Source organism: Hyperolius riggenbachi, chromosome 6 (genome assembly GCF_040937935.1).
Source record: "Hyperolius riggenbachi isolate aHypRig1 chromosome 6, aHypRig1.pri, whole genome shotgun sequence".
In the NCBI taxonomy this organism is placed as follows: Eukaryota; Metazoa; Chordata; class Amphibia; order Anura; family Hyperoliidae; genus Hyperolius; species Hyperolius riggenbachi.
The window spans coordinates 302457678-302478355 of record NC_090651.1 but is presented as its reverse complement, the minus strand read 5'-3'; the positions used below and the strand labels follow the sequence as shown (position 1 = coordinate 302478355).

At 43.2% G+C, this 20678-nt stretch overlaps 1 protein-coding gene across 5 annotated transcripts in view; it reads left to right on the top strand.

Moving 5' to 3' along the window:
• TTYH1 (tweety family member 1) overlaps nt 1-20678 on the top strand; it is a 237879-nt gene that overhangs the window by 168978 nt on the left and 48223 nt on the right. For all 5 annotated transcript variants that reach the window (XM_068241215.1, XM_068241217.1, XM_068241216.1 and 2 more), the window contains exon 3: nt 19460-19571. In XM_068241215.1, the coding sequence (XP_068097316.1) occupies nt 19460-19571 (112 nt within the window). The remainder of the gene's footprint in view (nt 1-19459; nt 19572-20678) is intronic.

The window sequence follows — 20678 nt, the reverse complement described above, 5'->3', positions numbered from 1 at the left end:
TGACGTGTCTGCTGTGTCAGGCACACCTTTTATATATTGTTATCACTCAGTTGGATAATAGTGTCCCTTTAGACTTGCAGGTACAGAGACAGCCGCCGCGCATTGCATGACAGCAGTATTTATAGACAATGCTGCTCCAAGCTGCTAACTACATATGAAGCTGGAGAATAAGGCGAGGAAACGTGTCCAGCATATTGCTGGGATGAAAGCTTGCCTGGAAAGGCTGTTTTGGGCCGTTTCCCAGCTGGTGGATTACAGACAGTGAAGGCTGTCATTATGCCTCGGCCTTGCACGTTCATTTATGCATTCATACTGAATACATGACAATCTATCAGCATGAGGCGCTCCATACAGACAAACACACAATCTCTCTCTCCCAGCGTACATTGTGCCCAGTATCCTCTGGCATCACTGTCAGGAAGCTCATTGCATTGCAGAGCAAGCTGTTTAATAAAAATCCATCTAGGCCTTATTAACAAGCTTTGTTGCCAATGTATGTTATAACTACAATACTAAGCTTAAAGAAATACATTTCAGCTAATTTAATTATGTAACATTACATCGGCAGTGGTGGTGCAGCGAGCATTCAGGGAACAACGCAAATACGACAGGGAAACTGGGAATCCCCTTGAGAAACGGTACTTCCTGTCCAGCGCAAGGGCATAGTTCCCAACTATCCCTCTTTTGGAGGGACAGTCCCTCTTTCCTCCTCATTTGTCCCTCTTTCAGGACTCATGTACAGATCTATGCAAATATATGTAATTTTCAACAGAGAAATGTGTTTAATTGACTCTAAACTTTACTCTCATCCTTTAAATTGATATATTTCTTATTTTCAAATGTTAATATGAAAGAAAATGAACCAGAATAGAAAAGACCAATGTGGTTTGAATTATAAAACAAAATATTTTTCTTATGAAATCTTTATAGTATTCGTGACTAGGGGTGTGCCGGGGGTGTGGTTAGAGGTGTGGCAGAGGTGTGGCTTAAGTGTCCCTCTTTCTGATCTCAAAAAGTTGTGAGGTATGCGCAAGGGGCATGCTAGCAGCGTACTGGGGTGGGGCTTCTGCGCTAAGTATATGACCTGCCCTCTGGCGCAGGGCTATATAAATCTCATTTTTGGCATTGCGTTGCGATGTGTGAGGGGAAAGGGCATCGCACCGCAACACTCTGGCCAGATATAAAGCCGGCCTCAATGAAAAGCATAAAGTTAGTAGTTAAAGTAGTTAAAGTTAGAGTAGTTAAAGGGACCCAGTTATGGGAGACTTGTGGTGGCTGACATATGCATTTCCTTTTAGATGATGCACATTGCCTGGCTGTCCTGCTGGTCCACTGCCTCTAATACTATTAGCCAAAGACCCTCCTGAATAAGCATGCAGATCAGATGTTTCTGTCAAAAATCTGACAAGAAAAGCTGCATGCTTGTATCGGGTGTGTGATTCAGATAGTACTGAAGCTAGAATGATCAGCAGGGCTGCCGGGCAACTGATGTTGTTTAAAAAGAAATAAATATGTCAGCCTTCATATCACTCTCACCTCGAGTACCTAAGTCGAAAAAAAAAGTATTCATATATACCTGGGGCTTCCTTAATCCCCCTACAGGCTGTTTGCTCCCTTGCTTTTCTCCCGGGCCACCTCGATCTTCCGCTTTCTGTCTCAGTAAATCGGTCAGTTGCGGCCAGTCGGCGTATACTGCCCATGTGTGGCCTGGCCACACACACTCCCCCAGCACACTCATGCCACTGGGAGCATTCTGCACCTGCCCAGCTCTCAGCGGTGGGAGCGCAGTGGGGGCATGCGCACATGGCTAGGCCGTGCATGCGCAGTATGCAGTGACTGACAGATATACTTAGACAGCCAGAGGAGGATTGAATCGGCTTGGGAGGATGGCAAGGGAGCGAACAGCCTGAAAGGGGCTGGAGGAAGTCCCAGGTACTGTATGTATAAATACTTTCAGGTCTCAGGTTTTCTAATCCAGGCTCTAATCCAGGCTCATTTTCCAAGATCTGTGTAGGCAATCAGTTGCGCTTGTTTTTGTTTGTGTGGAAACTCCTTAATTAGCCAACATAAAAAGAAAAAAAAATATCCGCAAAATACTTAATCAGGAACCCAGAAGACTGTTACGGTAATACGCTGCAATCCACTCAGAGAGATTCAGTCTGTGCCCTACCCAACTGCAATCTGATCAGTGAAAAAGGAATGAAGCAAGCCAGACATCTGAAGCACATTGATGTCATATCCTGTTTAGTCACAAAACTTTTCAGTAAAAAAAAAAATTCTATTACAATTTTAATCACAACAATACAATCCCATGGACGATCATTTCTGATCATTGTTATGATTGACCGGAAATGATTGGTCGTACTTAATACAGGCCAAAAAAAGCATCGCTTTCTGCAAATATGCAGGTGGCTACTTTGCTTTCCATTTACTCCAGTGTACTAAACAGATCTGTTAAAAGTAGAAGCAAACACTATTTTTAACATTAGTTCCATTTTCTGTGTTTTGCTGCACTGCAGAAAACATACCAAGCAGGTAAAATTTATGTGCAAGTGGGAGCCGCCCCCAACTTGCACACACATTACATATGTTATTCAACCTTATGATCAGTCAGGCCTGGATAGGAATGCAGCGATCTCAGGAAATCCATGCATGATGGGGTTGGACATCCTGAGGGGGGAGGGGACAAAGAAGGGGTCGATAGTTTTTGTGAACATTTAGGGAAGACCCAGGAAAATAGATGGGATGTGGAGGCCCTTTGATTTGGGTAAGGAGGTGCATTATTGGAAAGGTTATTCAAGGATTGGGGGAGATGCAGTGGCAAAGGGATTCAGCTGGTGATCAAAGTTCCCTCCCTCCTGACCGTGTAGAATTGTTGGTTATTATTTTGTCACCGCAACAACATGTGTGCATCACCAAGCTGAACCTGACTCATCTATGGCCTAGGATACCATTGTTATGCAGATGACACACAACTGTATCTGTCCTTCAAGCCTGGCACCCAAGACCCATCAGCATCCATAAATGCGTGTCTAGTGGATTTACAAAATTGGATGAACACCAGCTGGCTGAGGCTGAACTCTGACAAAACAGAGGTGTTGGTGGTAGGTGGTCCACACATGATAGATAAAGTTCAAAACGCTCACCACCTCAAACTAGCAATTGGGGGAGATACTGTACAGTATAAAGACGCTGCAAAACCTTGGGGTGATCCTGGATGGAAATCTAAAACTCAAACAGCAGATATCAGCTGTCGTCAAGTCTTCCTTCTTCCATCTAAGAAATATAGCGAGAATCAAACACCTTATCCCAGCTAAAGACCTACCTGCCCTGGTTCATGCATCTGTATCCTCCCGCCTAGACTACTGCAACGCCCTGTTCATCGGATCTACAGAAAAGATTCTGTGCCCCTTACAGCTAGTGCAGAATGCTTCAGCCAGACTCCTAGCCAATGCCCCCCGCAGCTCACACATCACCCCAGTACTGCAAACTCTTCACTGGTTGCCAGTAAAATGGAGAATCAATTTTAAGATCTGCCTGCTGACATTCAAGGCTCTACACCACATGGGACCCAAATACATAGCGGATCTATTGGAACTTTATGCCCCTCCACGCACCCTCCGCTCTGCCAACAAGATGAAGCTGATTATTCCCAGGATACACTTAACATTTGGTGCTCGGGCCTTTTCCTACGCAGCCCCTACTCTATGGAACTCACTTCCACAATCAGTACGAGAGGCTCCCTCTCTGGACAGCTTTAAAAAAAGGCTAAAAACTCACCTCTTTTCCCTAGCCTTTGAGACTGCATAATGCAGGGTCACAGCGTTTTGAGTCCCCAGGGAGAAAAGCGCTATATAAATATTATTGTTATTGTTATTGTTATTTGGCTGCAAACTTAGCCTGATTGGCTCAATTAAGGGCACAGCTTAGGCAAATTTGCATTTGCTTTCCATTCCCAAAATTTTGCCCTGCAGGGGTAGTCCATACAAAATATTTTGCACATAAACAGGGGCGCTGCGAGTAGGCCCCCCATGCTGTCATGAAAGGGGAGCAGCAAGAACAGAGCCCCAAGCCTTCTCACTCCTCACGTGCAGGTGGCCCCCCCATCCCCCTCCCAGCTTGTCATTTATGTCAGACAGTTACTCATTGCAGGCAGGTGGAGGCAAGAGGAGCCTGGCCACAATAACATATCAAGCTCTTGTAGGATATTTTTCGGCATACCTCCCAACATTTTGAGATAAGAAAGAGGGACAGACACGCCCCTGACACAACTCTAGCCATACCCCTTGTCATGCATTACACAAAGAGTTAGAAGCAAAAAGATGATTTTTTATCATTCAAACCACACTGGTCCTTTCTATCACTAGTTTTTATTCAATTTAAAATAAGAAATGTACCAATTTACATGATGGTAATAAAGTTTAGAGCCCGTACATCAGTCCTGAAAAAGGGACAAAAGAGGAATAAAGAGGGACAGAGTGATCCGGTGCCCAAAGAGGGACTGTCCCTCCAAAAAAGGGACAGTTGGGAGCTATGGTTTAAGGGATCCACGCTTGTCAACAGTGGGGATCGGGATCATGTGGGAACAGAGGCGGGACAAGGTCCTCCAGCACCCAAGGCTGAGACACCAAAGTGCGCCCCTTCATCCCCCCCACCCCAGCCGTCACACACTGATTGCTATTAGACTAAGAGGTGCCACAGGGCCCACAACCTCCCCAACACCTTAATATCTAGTTATCTGGCTTGCAGTCACTGCCAAGTATCCCCTTTTCTTATTTCTTCCTGCTTCAAACACAATTAGGAATGACAGCTGAATGAATTGTGCGCCCCCTCCTACACTGCGCCCTGAGGCTGGAGCCTCTCCAGCCTATGCCTCGGCCCGGCCCTGTGTGGGAAGCCTCTGTAGGATCCAGAAGCTTACCTTTTCTTAGGTAAGAACCTCTCTTTTTTCCTTTAGGTTGGCCTTCGGGTACCCTTTAAGTTTTACGTCAGCTTGTGTCTAACTGCGTTTGATACGTGGCACCCAGACCCAGCTTTGTTTCTTGGCCTGGAGCCATATTTCGTATTCTTTACGTCAAGACTTCTCAGGCTTTGAAGCTGAAGATGGAGGAAATATCAGAAAGCTGCAGATATAAACATTATTTACAGAGCCGGCAGCAGCCACATTTGGGTCGGCCCTCCCCGGCTAAGCGGCGAGAGGCAGCAGCAGCAAGCGCTCCGTCTGTGCAGCTCTCATGTGTTGTCAGACAAAGCTGTGTAATTATCTCCTTCAAGCTTTGTTAATCATAGGGAAAGTTGGAAGCAAAAAAGACAAAATAGAGGCATCTTAAGAGAGAGAAGGCTACTCAGTAATTAAAACGAAGAAAGGAGCTCATTATTTTCGGTTATCTCTCTTAAAGAGCTGGAGAAATCAAATGGCTCCTTGTTGGGAGAGCGGATAATAACAGGAGCTGATGTCTTCCTCCTGATAGGCTGCAGTTTGTCTTTGGATCAGTATTCTGAATTCCTTAGATTTACTGTATGTAGTTGGATAGTGTACTGGCTAGGCTGTTGCCTTTGATGTAGAATTTGATCCTTTGAAAAGGGTTTGAATCCTGGCTGAAGCCAGTTCATAAAACAGTAAGGAGTCTATGGGCAAGACTCCCTAATAATCCTGGTCACCTGTAGAGTGTGCTCTAAGTGACTCTGCATTCCAAGCATTCCAATATAATCAGCTGTAATGAATCTTATCTCACTGAAAGGGGCACTATGGCGAAAATTATGTTTTTCCATTAACCCTGCATCAGTTATTTCATATGGTGAGCACACATTTCTCCATAGACCTTATATTTAAAAAAAGTAGCTGATAACACTTATTTTGCCCTCCTACAGAGCTGACCTGCGTCATGCGTGCGTTAAAAAAGGGCGCCGGGAAAAAAGGGCGCAGGGTTTTAAAAGATAATCATGAATAACGTTTAAAAAAAAATTGTGTTATATTTCGTTTAAAAATAATGTTTTATAAAGTTATAAATCATTAAATATTGTGTATAAAATCGGCAATTTTAAAAATGTTAATCTTCCCTGTTTAAAAATTGAAATTTATAATAACGTTTTATAAAACATTAATAAGAATTTTACTAAAGCTATACCTAACCCTACTCTCACACAGAACCCTCCCTGTACCTATCCCTAACCCCTAGACCCCCCTGTTGGTGCCTAACCCTAAGACCCCCCTGGTGGTGCCTAACCCTAAGACCCCCCTGTTGGTGCCTAACCCTAAGACCCCCCTGTTGGTGCCTAAACCGAAGACCCCCCTGTTGGTGCCTAAACCTAAGACCCCCCTGGTGGTGCCTAAACCTAAGACCCCCCTGTGATAAGCATTAATAACTTTTTTTAAAAAATATGGTGCGGTTTTTCGTTTAAAAATGTAAAAAAAAGTAATGTTTTAAAAAAATATTGTACTGTTTTTCGTTTAAAAATAATGTTTAAAAAATTATAAATCATTAAATAATGTGTAATCATGAGAAACAGTTATAAAACATTAAAAGTCTCCGGGTGCTGCTTTTAAAACGTTATTTTTCTCCGGCGCCCTTTTTTCCTGTTGGGCGCCGATTAAATGATATTTATTATGGGAGTGAATGGCGGCGCCCTTTTTGTCCACCTGCTTCATGCGCCCAAATTTCCTGCTTCCCTGTGTCATTACCATGCTGTTTGTGAATTGTGACTGACTTCACTGATAGTAGCAGACACTGCAGCTGATTTATGACAGCTGGCTCACACACTACAGAGATCTGTGCTGTTTTCACATGTAACTAGTTAAATAAATAAACAGAATTCTAAGTAAGTAACTAACTAATTAGCAGCCTGTTTTATCTATTTACTTAGCTAGTTACATGTGAAAACATGGAAAACTGCATGGAAAACATGGGAAACTGCTGCCCCAGGACTTGACGCCAATCGGGGTTAGGCGGTCCTGGGGCTGCCTGTCGCCGCGGCCACGCCCATTGGCGTTAGGCGGTCCCTAGGTAGTTAAACTATATATGTGGGTTGCTTAGTGCCTTTGTAACTCAGCTCTGATATTATATTTATTCAAGCTTTGGCAGGCTCATCAGTGGGAGATATGAATTATGCTGTATGAACTGCTTTCTTTGTACGATTCATAAAACAAACAAGGGCACATACTACAGCTAACTGACCGCCTGCTGAGTTTGGTACCGATGTGTCTGTTGATTCTTTTGAGTAACAGGCAGGTTTATGAAAGTGTATATTAATTGATTAGCTTACTCTGTGTAGTCAAGACTTAGAGGAAGACCCCCTGCTGCTTTCTGTTTCCAACTACCCTGGATCAAAAGAGGTGTCATCTTCTGCCTTTCAATCCCGTTGTGAGGAGAATCTTGCCAAATTAGGAATTAAGAGAAAGTTTGAGTTCTCATGTATTCATCCACACATGCTCATCAGGACCCCAATGATATGCATAACATGTGTCTGATAATCTAGCGCTTTAAATGACAACTGAAGTGAGAGGTATATGGAGGCTGCCATATTTATTTATTTTTAAACAACACCAGTTGCCTGGCAGTACTTCTAATCGTTCATGCATCAGTAGTGTCTGAATCATACATCAGCATGCAGCAAATGCAGTCATATCCGCGTTATGCGGCCAAATATCCGCAGATAGCTAGCCGGATTTTAAAAAAAATCCGGAATCCGAATCGGATAGCGGAACAAAAATTCTGATATCCCGGTTACCCGGATATCCGGAATCCTGATGAGCAGCGCTGGTCACTATGTAATTTGTTTATATTGTTTGATCCACAATCAGCCTGCATGTAATCATCTTTACTATTGGCAGACAAGAAAGAAAACAGACAGCCCCATCTGTCACTATCTGTAACCACACCCCCTAACAAGTCTAATTTTTTTTTTATAGATATACATATTCACAGAGGAAGATACTGGTTGCTTGGCAGTTGGAAACCGCAATTATTTCCTACAATACAACGAGGTTCACAGACAGGAAACTGTCACGACCTAGGTCCTGACATCACACGGTGGTAGGGGTTTAATCACAGTATCAGTCATCCCTGATAATCTATTTGAGAAAAAGTAAAGATTACTCATAGGAAAGGGGGTATCAGCTACTGATTGGGGTTCAATAGTTGATTACAGGATGCAAAGCATGCCAGATCTTTAGCGATCCCCAACACCTGATTGCATTGTTCTCCTCGCTCCCCCACCCACAGGAATCTGCTCTCTCCCCTCCGCATAGCAAAACACGTGTTGCTAGCCAGGAGGCTGATGATGCATCTTTGCAGCAGCGGCTCTACTCTATCACCCAAGGGATCATGTACCAATCACTGCCGGGCTACAGAGGTCTCCTGAAGATCCCCCTGTGTGTATGACAAGTTACTTGTTATAGTTAGTTTTTCATCTCGGATCCGCTTTAATTCTCAATGGTCATCTACTATCCCTATGACCTGAGATTGCTCTGTCAGAAACTTCCACTAGTGGCTGCCTCCAGCACTGCAACCATCACAGCAATTCTTGAAATTAAACAGCACCATCTAGTGGGTGTTTACAGCACTGTGCACTGCAGTGTACCGAGAGGGTGCTACACATACAGTACAAAACTCTTTTAGGATTTTCTCACCCAACAGTATCTCGGGTGTTTAGAGAGTGGCAGTTGAGAAAAAACACTACAAGTGATAAAGACTATTTTGGTTAGAAGAAGCTGGTAAACAAGAAAGGTAAAAGGCGAGTAGCACACATAGGGTTTGATTCACTAAAGGGTGCTAAGTGTTAGCATGCCAGTGAAAAGCCCCTTAGCATGTGCAAAGTGCCTTTGTGCGCGCTAATATGCGTGCAAAAGCTTGCGCACAAAAAAGTTTAGCGATGTGCGGTGCGCGCGAAACGTCGCACCGTCCGTGTGCAAAATAACCTGATAAGCGTACTTTGCACGCGGACGGTGCGGCATTTCGCGCGCACCGGTGCAACGTTTCGGGCACACCTAATAGCGCACGATCAGTAACAGCTTTGCCTGTGCAAACTGCTTAGCACCCTGGTTTGCGCATGCAAAGCTTTTAGGCGTGCTAACTGTGTTAGCACCCTTTAGTGAATCAAGCCCATAGTCTGCAGAAACAGAAGGGCAGCAACACGACAAATTACAACTGAATTCAATGCAGGTGTGTCACAAAGCATATCCCAAAGCACAACAACATGGACTTTGCAAAGATGGGGTTTAGCAGCAGGAGACTGTCAAGGGTGTCAAAATTGATTGTGTTAAAATTTGATGATCATGATGATCGAGTTTCAGTAATGCGGTATTTCTGCATAAATCCGATTTCTGATTGGAAATGCAGAAATTTAAATTTTACGAAATCTGAATGAGCATCCCTATTTACCGGCACTTATGCAAGTTACATAGCACATGTTGCGCAAATAGCGCAACCCAGGTAATGTACACATGTGCATCACTAGTGCAACAAGCATATGCCCCATTGTTTCTAATCCAAACATCGTCCTCTACATTTCTCACATCGGATTTACTGCAAAGCTAAATAAAGCTGAAAACCAAGTAAATGGCTCATTTTAATTATCTATCTTGAATTTGGGGCTTAATAAAATTCCCATTAGCTCCAGAGTGGTTGTATGTCATCTACTTATTGCCAGAAGCATGAATATCATGAAATGATTGAGAGACTTGAAACTCCCATCTCTGTACTAGGTCCAAAAGGGATTTACTATGCCCAGTATGAATTATTACACAGTAGATGAGTAAAATGTAAAAGTAACTACATTTCACAAAATTGGGACAACTCATCTGAACAAAGTGCAACAGGATAGGTTCTCTCTATAGTGTAGATGTATCTCCAATGTGAATTGAACATTGTTATGGTTTGGTTTGCTTTGCTTTGTTGAGTTCTGTCATCCTTTTTTCTTCTTCAGGATAATCAGCATTTGTGGAAGCTGTAAGTTGGTGTGCATGAAATAGGGGTGCCAAGAAAACTGGGGGCCTGTCTTTAATAAAATTATCGTTAATACCTACCAATATTCTTCATTTTTAAAGTGTAAATCAGGGGCGTAACTAGAAATCACCGCCCCCCCCCCCCCCCTGCAACAAAAAACAACAAAAAACATAAACGGGGAGGGGGGACAGTCCCCCCCTCCCTCACCTCGGGCTCTCCCCTCCTGTAATTATCATTGGCAACGGGCAGCGGCAGGAACACATACCCCATCCACCGCAGAGGTCCATGTCTAAGTGCTTCACGCTACTTCCTGTTTAAACAGGAAGTAGCGTCAGACATTTAGAGATCGGAACCTCCGGCGCATGGAACGCATGAAGGTATGAGTTCCTGTCTGCCACCCGCTGCCACTGATAATTGCAGGAGGGGAGAGCCCGAGGTGAGGGAGGGGGGGGACTTTCCCCCCTCCCCGCCTATGTGCAGCCACGCTTTCTCCTCATGTTGCGACCCCTCCTGCCTACCAAAATGGCCCAGGGTAGGGGGGGGACTGCAGCACCTATTGTTACGCCCCTGGTGTAAATATTGTAAATTATAGTAATAAAATATTGGTATATATTAATGATATTTTACTACAACTTAACCTAACAAAATAAACTTGGGTACATGAAAAGCAAGGGCCCCGGGCTCTGCCATTGCGCCGAGACTCCCATTCCACATGCAACACCAAAAGGGCAGTGCAGGTGGACCCCTGTGCTCCCACCAACTGAGGAAACCAACCACAGCTGCCACAGAAACGAAATGCCAAGCACAGAAACAAATGCACACTCCAAGACAGCCCTTGCCTTATAAATGGGTCCATAGACAGCGGGTCAGCTAATAAAAAGATGCAAATACATGCACCTGTGTCTGCACTACCAAATCCAGCAAGAGCTGAAATGGGCGGCCATAGACAGGAGAGAGGCGTACGTACAAATAGGGCGCCCGGACAAAAAGGGCGCGGGGTGTAAACTCTAAATAATAATTAATCATTAATAGGGTTTATAAAAATAGTGTGCTATATTTCGTTTACAAATAAGGTTTAACAAAATTATAAATCATTAAATAATGTTTATGAAGTCAGAAATTGTGAAAACGTTATTCTTCCCTGTTTCTAAAGTTAAACTTATAATTACGTTTATGAAAAAAACAATAATATATGTTTAATTGTTATAATTCTATATTATTGTGAATAACCTTCATTTACAGTTTGTTCTTATAATAAAATCTGAAAATATTCTTTATAACGATGATATAAATATAACTACGTTCGTAATAAGTGTTGTAAAACATTAGTAATTATTACTAAAATTTTATGAAAACTTTACCTAAGCCTACTCTTATACAGAACCCTCCCTGTACCTATCCCTAACCCCTAGACCCCCCTGTTGGTGCCTAAACCTAAGACCCCCCTGTTGGTGCCTAAACCTAAGACCCCCCTGTTGGTGCCTAAACCTAAGACCCCCCTGTTGGTGCCTAAACCTAAGACCCCCCTGTTGGTGCCTAAACCTAAGACCCCCTGTTGGTGCCTAAACCTAAGACCCCCCTGTTGGTGTCTAAACCTAAGACCCCCCTGTTGGTGCCTAAACCTAAGACCCCCCTGTTGGTGCCTAAACCTAAGACCCCCTGTTAGTGCCTAAACCTAAGACCCCCCTGTTGGTGCCTAAACCTAAGACCCCCTGTTGGTGCCTAAACCTAAGACCCCCCTGTTGGTGCCTAAACCTAAGACCCCCCTGTTGGTGCCTAAACCTAAGACCCCCCTGTTGGTGCCTAAACCTAAGACCCCCCTGTTGGTGCCTAAACCTAAGACCCCCCTGTTGGTGCCTAAACCTAAGACCCCCCCTGTTGGTGCCTAAGTAACCCTCCCTGTACCTACCCCTAACCCCTAGACCCTCCTGTTGGTGCCTAAACCTAAGACCCCCCTGGTGGTGCCTAAACCTAAGACCCCCCTTTATTATGTGGATAATAATGTTTTACTAATTGTGGATGCAAAAAATATTTTGCAATTTACGTTACATACTGATCGCTTTATTTTGTGAATAATAATGTTTTACAAACAGTATGGGATAAAACTTTAAATAATGTTTTAATTAGTTAAATAAGATAAATATGTTTAGTATTTTTATAAACGTTATTCGGCACGGGTGCATTTTCTAAACGTAAATCACCACAAGCACACTTATAAATCATTAAAAATCTCCTGGCGCCAGTTGTAAACGTTATTTATGTCCTGCGCCCTTTTTTCCTGCTCGGCGCCCATTAAACGCTATTTATTATGAGAGTGAATGGCGACGCCCTTTTTGTCCACTAGCGGCATGCGCCCTTTTTTCCCGCTTCCAGGAGAGAGACCTCAGTCGCACACAATCGTAGATTATGTGGCCAGCAGGGGGCACCACGTTTAGATCTCTCCGGGTCTATGGCTGCACATTTCAGCTCTTGCTGGATTTGGTACTGCAAATTAGCTGACTGGCTGTCTGTGGACCCATTTAAAAGGCAAGTGCTGTCTTGGAGTGTGCATTTGTTTCCTGTGTTTGGCATTACAATTTAACCTAACCCTACATGCACACAGAACCCTCCCCGCTCCATTGCCTAACCCTAAAACCCCCCTTCCGGATGCCTAACCCTAAAACTCCCCTTCTTGAAATGTAACCCTAAAACAACCCTGCCTGACGCCTAATCCTAAAACCCCTTTCCTGACACCTAACTCTAAAACCTCTCCTTCCTGAAGCCTAACTCTGAATGCGTCTTCTTGACGCCTAACCCCAAAAACCTCCCTTCCTAACCTTATAATGTTCAAAACGATACATTTCAAAACAATAATTTTCAAAAATTAGTCATTTGTAAATACAAAACATTAAAAATGTCAAAACTGTAACGTTCTAATTTTCAAAACAATAAAAAAATTGCATAACTTCAACTTTGTAATTTTCTAAAGATAATTATCTGTGCCTAGATTTATGCACCTAATAGCCGATATTTGCATTAGCGCCTATGGGGCAGGGTGCACAAATTGTCCACTGGCTGCTGGACGCCCAAATCTCCTGCATCCATAAATTGTACCCACTTGTTGACTAAAGCTTCATTCACATTCTAGATGGCCTCTGCCGAGAAAGTAGCGTGTATGCTACGGTTAGGGATGAGCGTAATGACCTAATTACGAATTTCCGAAATTTCGCGAAATTACTACAATTACGATTTTAGCAGTAATCGAAATTTCGTAATTTTCGCAAATTTTCGTAATTACGATTACGAAATTTAGTATTTTAAAGTTTGCAAAGGTTTCTATCCCTCTAGATGCCTAAAATGAATAACCAACCTCCTCCTCTCTCTCTCTCTCTCTCTCTCTCTCTCTCTCTCTCTCTCTCTCTCTCTCTCTCTCTCTCTCTCTCCAGAGATCTGTAGTATTAGGGATCAAACCCAGGCCAACCACATGGAAGACAGCTATGCTCACCACCATACCACCAAACACACACTAAATAGACTGCTAACCTAAATCTTACTTGTAGACAGTCATATGAGACACATGCTGGGTGCAGGGCTTTGTGATTGGACCATGCGATAGAGTGAGGTGCAAAAATGAAATCATGCCTAGCAGAGGATGGTTTCACAGTGCTAAATGCTAGGCTGGCTGTGGTGCAATTGGTTAGTGTGTCTGGCTGGTAACAGCAAGGTTACAGGTTCGATTCCATCCAGGCATGTCTTTTCCTTTTGCGTTCAACAGTTGTCCAAACAGAGCCAACAGAGCCCCAGATAGCCATGTAGAGTTAGGTCACAGCTAGCCTGGCTGTGGTGCAATTGGTTAGTGTGTCTGGCTGGTAACAGCAAGGTTACAGGTTTGATTCCATCCAGGCATGTCTTTTCCTTTTGCGTGCGCGCGCTGCGCCATTGAACCCCATGGAGTATTTTGCGTGCGTAAAACTTTACGCATGCAAAACTTTGTGCTCGGTGTTTGGACAACTGTTGAACTCAAAAGGAAAAGACATGCCTGGATGGAATCGAACCTGTAACCTTGCTGTTACCAGCCAGACACACTAACCAATTGCACCACAGCCAGGCTAGCTGTGACCTAACTCTACATGGCTATCTGGGGCTCTGTTGGCTCTGTTGGCTCTGTTTGGACAACTGTTGAACGCAAAAGGAAAAGACATGCCTGGATGGAATCGAACCTGTAACCTTGCTGTTACCAGCCAGACGCTCTAACCAATTGCACCACAGCCAGCCTAGCATTTAGCATTGTGAAACCATCCTCTGCTAGGCATGATTTCATTTTTGCACCTCACTCTATCGCATGGTCCATGGTCCAATCACAAAGCCCTGCACCCAGCATGTGTCTCATATGACTGTCTACAAGTAAGATTTAGGTTAGCAGTCTATTTAGTGTGTGTTTGGTGGTATGGTGGTGAGCATAGCTGTCTTCCATGTGGTTGGCCTGGGTTTGATCTCTGGACATGTCATGAATGTGAGTATGGTTTTGAAATACTACAGATCTCTGGAGAGAGAGAGAGAGAGAGAGAGAGAGAGAGAGAGAGAGAGAGAGAGAGAGAGAGAGAGAGAGAGAGAGGAGGAGGAGGAGAAATTAATTACGAATTTGGGTCGTAATGTTAAATTTCGCATTCGTAATAAAAGCAGTTCGAAATTTCGAAAATTTCGGCTCATCTCTAGCTACGGTTCAGATGTTTTGTAGAGAAATCCAGACCACTAGATTGCCTAAGCCACAGGTGTTGAACTCCAGGCCTGGAGGGCCAGATCCATGCCAGTGTTTAGGATAGACTGAGAAAGAGAGGAATGTGTTCTACCTGATGGACCACACCTTTCCTGATTCAGACCCATCAATTAATTTGAGCTGTGCTAAAAATGTGTCAGGACCTCGGCCCTTGAAGGACCGGTTCAACATCCCTGGCCTAAGCCAAGTGCATTATTTCCCTTCTCACCCCACCCACTTAAAGTCACTCCCCCTCCATAGCAAAATAACATGTTGCTAGTCTATAGCCTAGTGATGTGTAAGCCTGGAACTGTCGCTCAGGAGATCGAGTCCTGATACCTGTGGTCAATGGTAATTGTGCATTTGTATGCACCTTAAAGGGAACCAGAGATGTACCATTGCTGAAAAAATGAAAAAGCTGTTATACATACCTGGGGCTTCCTCCAGCCCCATACGTGCTGATCGATCCCACGCCGCCGTCCACCGCTGCCCGCATCTACGAGAACCGGCTCCCGTCACTGACGTCATCGGAGCCGGGCTACGCTAAAGAAGTGCAACCTCTACGTATCTCTCCATACACTGCTGCAGAGATATGCAAAGAGCGCACTTCTGCTACGCTTAGTCTGGCTCCGACTGACGGAACACCGCGGAGCCGGTTCTCGTAGTTGCGGGCAGAGGAGGATGGCGGCGTGGGGTCGATCAGCGTGCATGGGGCTGGAGGAAGCCCCAAGTATGTATAACAGCTTTATTTTTTCATCTCTGGTTCCCTTTAAGATTGTACATGGCAATTTTTCAGGGTTTAGTAAATCATAAAAATGAAAGTATAAGAACATTGTTAGCTTATATCCCAAACAAAATCATCAACAATAACAGAAATTTACATAGTCTGTGAATTACACTGTTATTACTACTTTTCACATTGTCACTTTTGTGTCACTTGATCTTTGGAACAGGACGTATACCCTGAAACTTAGTCCACAAGTGCATCAATAAACTTTTGTTACCGTTGTTTGCAGCAGTGTTGTAGCAAAATGGGATGCAGGGGTTGTACCTGCACTAGGGTCCCTGGACCTGACCCTGGTCTTTACATTAGCTCTTTATTTGTGTGTAATAACCCATTCCTTTCCCTCTGCTTATACACAATGGATGATTGGCTGTCCTTGGAAAGTGGTCTGAATCATGGTGGTCCGTATCATGCGAGAAATACATACAGTGCTAGTAGAAGGGCAGGGGCAATGTAAAATCTGCACTGGAGCCTATTGCTTTGTAGCTATGCCACAGTTTGGGTTTGACATACTAGGCTTGATTCACAAAGTGGTGCTAACAGTTAGCATCCTGGTGAAAAGCCCCTTATCACGCCTAAACTCAGTTTAGGCGTGATAAGTTTAGGTGTGATACGTTTAGGCATGATAAGTTTAGGCGTGATAAGTTTAGGTGTGATAAGTTTAGGCGTGATAAGTTTAAGCACCAACTGGGTTAGCACCGCAGTGCACAGCCGATCAAAAGTTTTGTGCTAGCAAAGTCTGGTGCACTTCGCATAGAGTTTAATGGCGCTGCTTTGCGCGGGGGACTTTGCGCGCGATCTAAAATTATCTAAACTTATCACGCCTAAACTTAGCGCGCCTAAACTGGCTTTTCACCAGCGTGGTGCAATGGTTATCACGCCTAAAGGCTCTAACTGGGTTAGCACTTTGTGAATCGAGCCCACTGTAATTTTGAAGATTATGGGCTCGATTCACAAAGCGGTGCTAACCCAGTTAGCACGCCTAAAAGACTTTAGGCGTCATAACCATTGTACCACGCTGGTGAAAAGCCAGTTTAGGCGTGATAAGTTTAGGCGTGATAAGTTTAGATGAGTATAGATCACACGCAAAGTCCCGCACGCACGCAAAGCAGCGCCATTAAACTCTATGCAAAGTGCACCAGACTTTGCCTGCTGGTTGCCTGTTGTTCTCTAGACCAGTTCCAGGGTGTTGATGACCAAGAACCTCACACCCCAGACTAGGAATATTGTATATTATCTGTGTTATTCTTCAGACTAGTTCCAGGGTGTTGATGACTACGGAGCTCACACCCAAGACTAGGAATTAGCTTTGCCATCCTGTTATATTTCAGACTAGTTCCAGGGTGTTGATGATCACGGAGCTCACACCTCAGACTAGGCATTGTTGATTATCTGTTATGACCTTCTGCTTTCCTGACCACTCTTCTGATCACTGATTTGGTACTTCGCTATATCTGATATTCTGTTGCCAAAACCTGCTTGCTTTAGGATTCCGAATCAGTCTCCTGTCTCTGTATCTGATCTGTCTGTGTGTTGCCGACCTGGCTTGTCCGACCTTGAGAGCTATCTCCCCTGTTAAGAGATGGTTCACAGATCTGTAAGTGACATTACACCATTGGTGTCACTCACACTCTGGTCCTTCCCACTCTCAGCCTGACCCCTCCCTTTGGAGAGGCTCAGGCCTCTGGAAGGAACCTGTTCTCTGGGTAGTATCCCTTACTGCCTTGCACCCGCTCTTCGGGTGCTCTCCTCAAAGTATTACGGTTGCACCAAACACTCATATCACTCAGGTGTCCAGAGGTTAGTGATATATCTGATTGTCGGTGATACTGCAGATCATCAATAATCAGGTGTATATCTGTATTCTTGGTGATACTGCAGATCACCAATAATCAGACCCTCTCTGTGTTACACCGATCGTTACACAAGGGTTTTGATTCAGCTACGGGCACTCTTTTATAGCCATGATTTTTGATTTGGTTACAAAGTTTGGCATCTTGGCTCTACCAGGTGCCTTTTGTAGTTGAATTTGGCATCTCAGCTACACCAGGCGCCATTTGTAGCCAAATCTGGCTTTTTTTTTGTCTCTATCAGGCGCCTTTTTTTCTGGCGCCCTTTTCAAATGTACGCAAGCTTTACTAATTGCACAATGTGTGATATGTTAGTGTGTAAATACTGGTAAAATTGTGTTGTGCGCATGGTAATTGTATTGGTATTATGTGAATATCCCACATTGACCTTTGCTTATCTGACAGCTTGTAAATCTTTGTAGACAGCAGAGTTGCCTATTTGATTTAATACATGCTCCAGTTTAAACTTAAACTGTTTAAAGAGGAGCTGTTAGGTACAAGGTCTCAGAGAAAATAAACACATATATCAGTAGCTAAAGATTGGCTGTACTTACATTACATATGCATTTCACTGTCCACGTTTGGATTTCACAGAATTTTTATATAGTATATGCAGAGAATGATGCTCCTGACAGCCCATGGCAGGTTCCATGTTTGTGAAGCCAAATGTGTCGTCATGTCCTGCCTGCTTCCTGATCACAGAGGAGCTCGTACAGAATAACACAGTGTGCAGTGAATATTAATGAGCCATGTGGCTAGGAACAATAGCGGACTCCTGCAGTGTACTCTGCCCGGAGATTTATCTGTGCTGTGGCTGGACTGAGTTAGAAGCTGCTGAAACTTGATCCCGTCTTCTCCTTAGCAGCCGAGGGGAGGGCCCCAGAATGCTTTGCAGTATGGAATGCGGCTTGCGTCCTCCTTAGGAGCTTAGCTTTGCTGATAAGCACACATCAAATGTAAGAGAGATTTTTATCTTTAGTAATGCCTTTTTGGCTTCTGTCTAAACTGTTTAACACAGGAGAATAGAGGTTTAAATTAGCTTCTGCAGCCTGACAGTTACTCTTTAAACATGTTGCACTGTTATTTTTTTAATTGTGGTTAATGTATACGATGATACTTAAAGTTGGATAAAACTCTGACAAAACATTCAATGAAATCCTACTTTTTATTACCCGTACAGTTGTCATATTTGCTTTTGTGCACAAATAATATTGTCTGTTTACAAATTACAAATTCCCAAAGTACAGTTTATCTGATCTGAAAGCTGCCATTGCATTTTACTGCATAGCTGCTATATTTATATAGTATAATGTATTCAGTGATCACTTCTCAGCTCTGCGTGGTTCTACAAGTGCAGTTCAGTGTCAGCATGCTGCTGGCTGTGTACTAATTGTAGCAGAAAAGGAATGTAAAAAAAAAAGATAATGTTATCACCTTTGGATGTGGCCAGAAGCTTTCCAGTGAAGCAAGGAGCTTTCCACTGAAGAACAAAGTATTTTTTTAACAGTTTGAATGCTGTTCTGCTACAATTTTTTCTGTGGTAGTATATTTTATGCTGTAATTAATCTTTTAGAACAAAAAGGAAATGCTGAATTTCATACCACTTTAAATATGACATTTGTCATTGTAAGTCATGTTATTTTGTTGTAAACCAATACACTTTTGAAAAACAAATCTTGCTAGGCAGCACAGAAAACACAGCATAAGGAAGTACGGTCTCTTGGTATGAAGTCAGCGCATACCGGTATTCATAGCTGACAATTCTGAAATACTTTTTACACGGGCCATGCTTGGTGCAAATTCACACAATTGCAAACTCAAATAGCATTTTTTTACAGACAATGTTTTGAAGTGATTATACTGCAAGATTCTCTTTAACACATTGAACATCATTAAGTGTGTTCTACTTGGCAAGAGATGACTAATATATCAAAGAATAACTTTTTTTTTTCTAGGCTGGGAAAGGAATTGTGGGCAAGACAGACCTAGATACCAACTCCTTTGAGGTGTTAGGCAGAGCCACTTAAAAATTCCTTTTGAGATGCCAGTTAATTAGGACTGCTAAGCAGTGTAAATTAATTCTCTGTAAATGTTATCTTGGGATTAGCAGAGACAACAATTTCTGTATTTTTCTTCTGTCTTTCAGTGCTGGCATTGGCATCGGCTTCTATGGAAATAGTGAAACAAACGATGGCGTGTATCAAGTGACCTACTCCCTCATGAATGCCAACCACACACTGACCTCCATCGACTTACTGGTGAGTTCTTAGAATGGCTCATCACACTGTTCTGTCCTAATTTCCTATAAAGTTCCACAAAGTGGCAACAAATAACCAAAGTAGCTGAAGGGCAGTTGTGATGCAATAGGGGGCACAGCCGCGCAGAGGTTGCAACTGCAGCATGGCTCCTGGACCTGATGGGCCTTCCTTCAAGGACCACTATCATGAAAAATTGTAAAACTTAAAATACATACATATAAAATGTGCATTTCTGAGTAAAATGCACTGTAAATTACCTTTTTCCTATGTTGCTGTCGCTAAAGGTGCCCATAAACGGTACAATTTTTTTACTAAATGCGATCTTTCGATGCGATTTGCATAATTGAAACTAATCTGAGGGTAATTATCACTTGTTCACATTTACTGAACAATTCTTTCTTCAAATTTGATCATAAAATCCAACTTTTGTATCGATTTTATCCTGTTAAGCAATCGACCAAAGAATCATTTCTTATTGATTGCCTTCATAAATGGTGAACTTTCTATACAATTTGAGGATCGCATTTGGTGAAAAATTGTACTGTTAATGGGCACCTTTAGAGCAGTTAGAAAAAGCTGCCAGATCTGACTAGGCATGGGCAAACTCAGCCCTCTAGCTGTTACGGAACTACAAGTCCCAAAATGCATTTGCCTTTATGAGTCATGACTGTGGCTGTCAGACTCCTGCAATGCATTGTGGGACTTGTAGTTCCTTAACAGCTGGAGGGCCACGTTTGCCCATGCCTGGTCTAGTCCATCTCCTCTTGGGATATTCTTATTATTATGCTTATTCCTTACAAAAGCAATCCCTGGAAAGGATCTATACAAAGATGCCTCACAGCCTCCTTACTCCTTTGCACACTATTCTGGCAGTTACACTGAGCAACTGCCGTTCTGTAAGTGATTTTGTATATACTAACATTTGAAAATCCCCCATGAGGTGACCATACCTGTCAGTTTTATTACTTACTGTAAGTATCAGCAGTGTATGAAAAATAAATCTGTTGTAAAGTTATATGCATGCATTTTAAATGTTATAATGTTTTCACAATAGTTGTCCTCTACGTTACTTCTTTAGCTCTTTATTGATGCTGTACTGGTAATAAT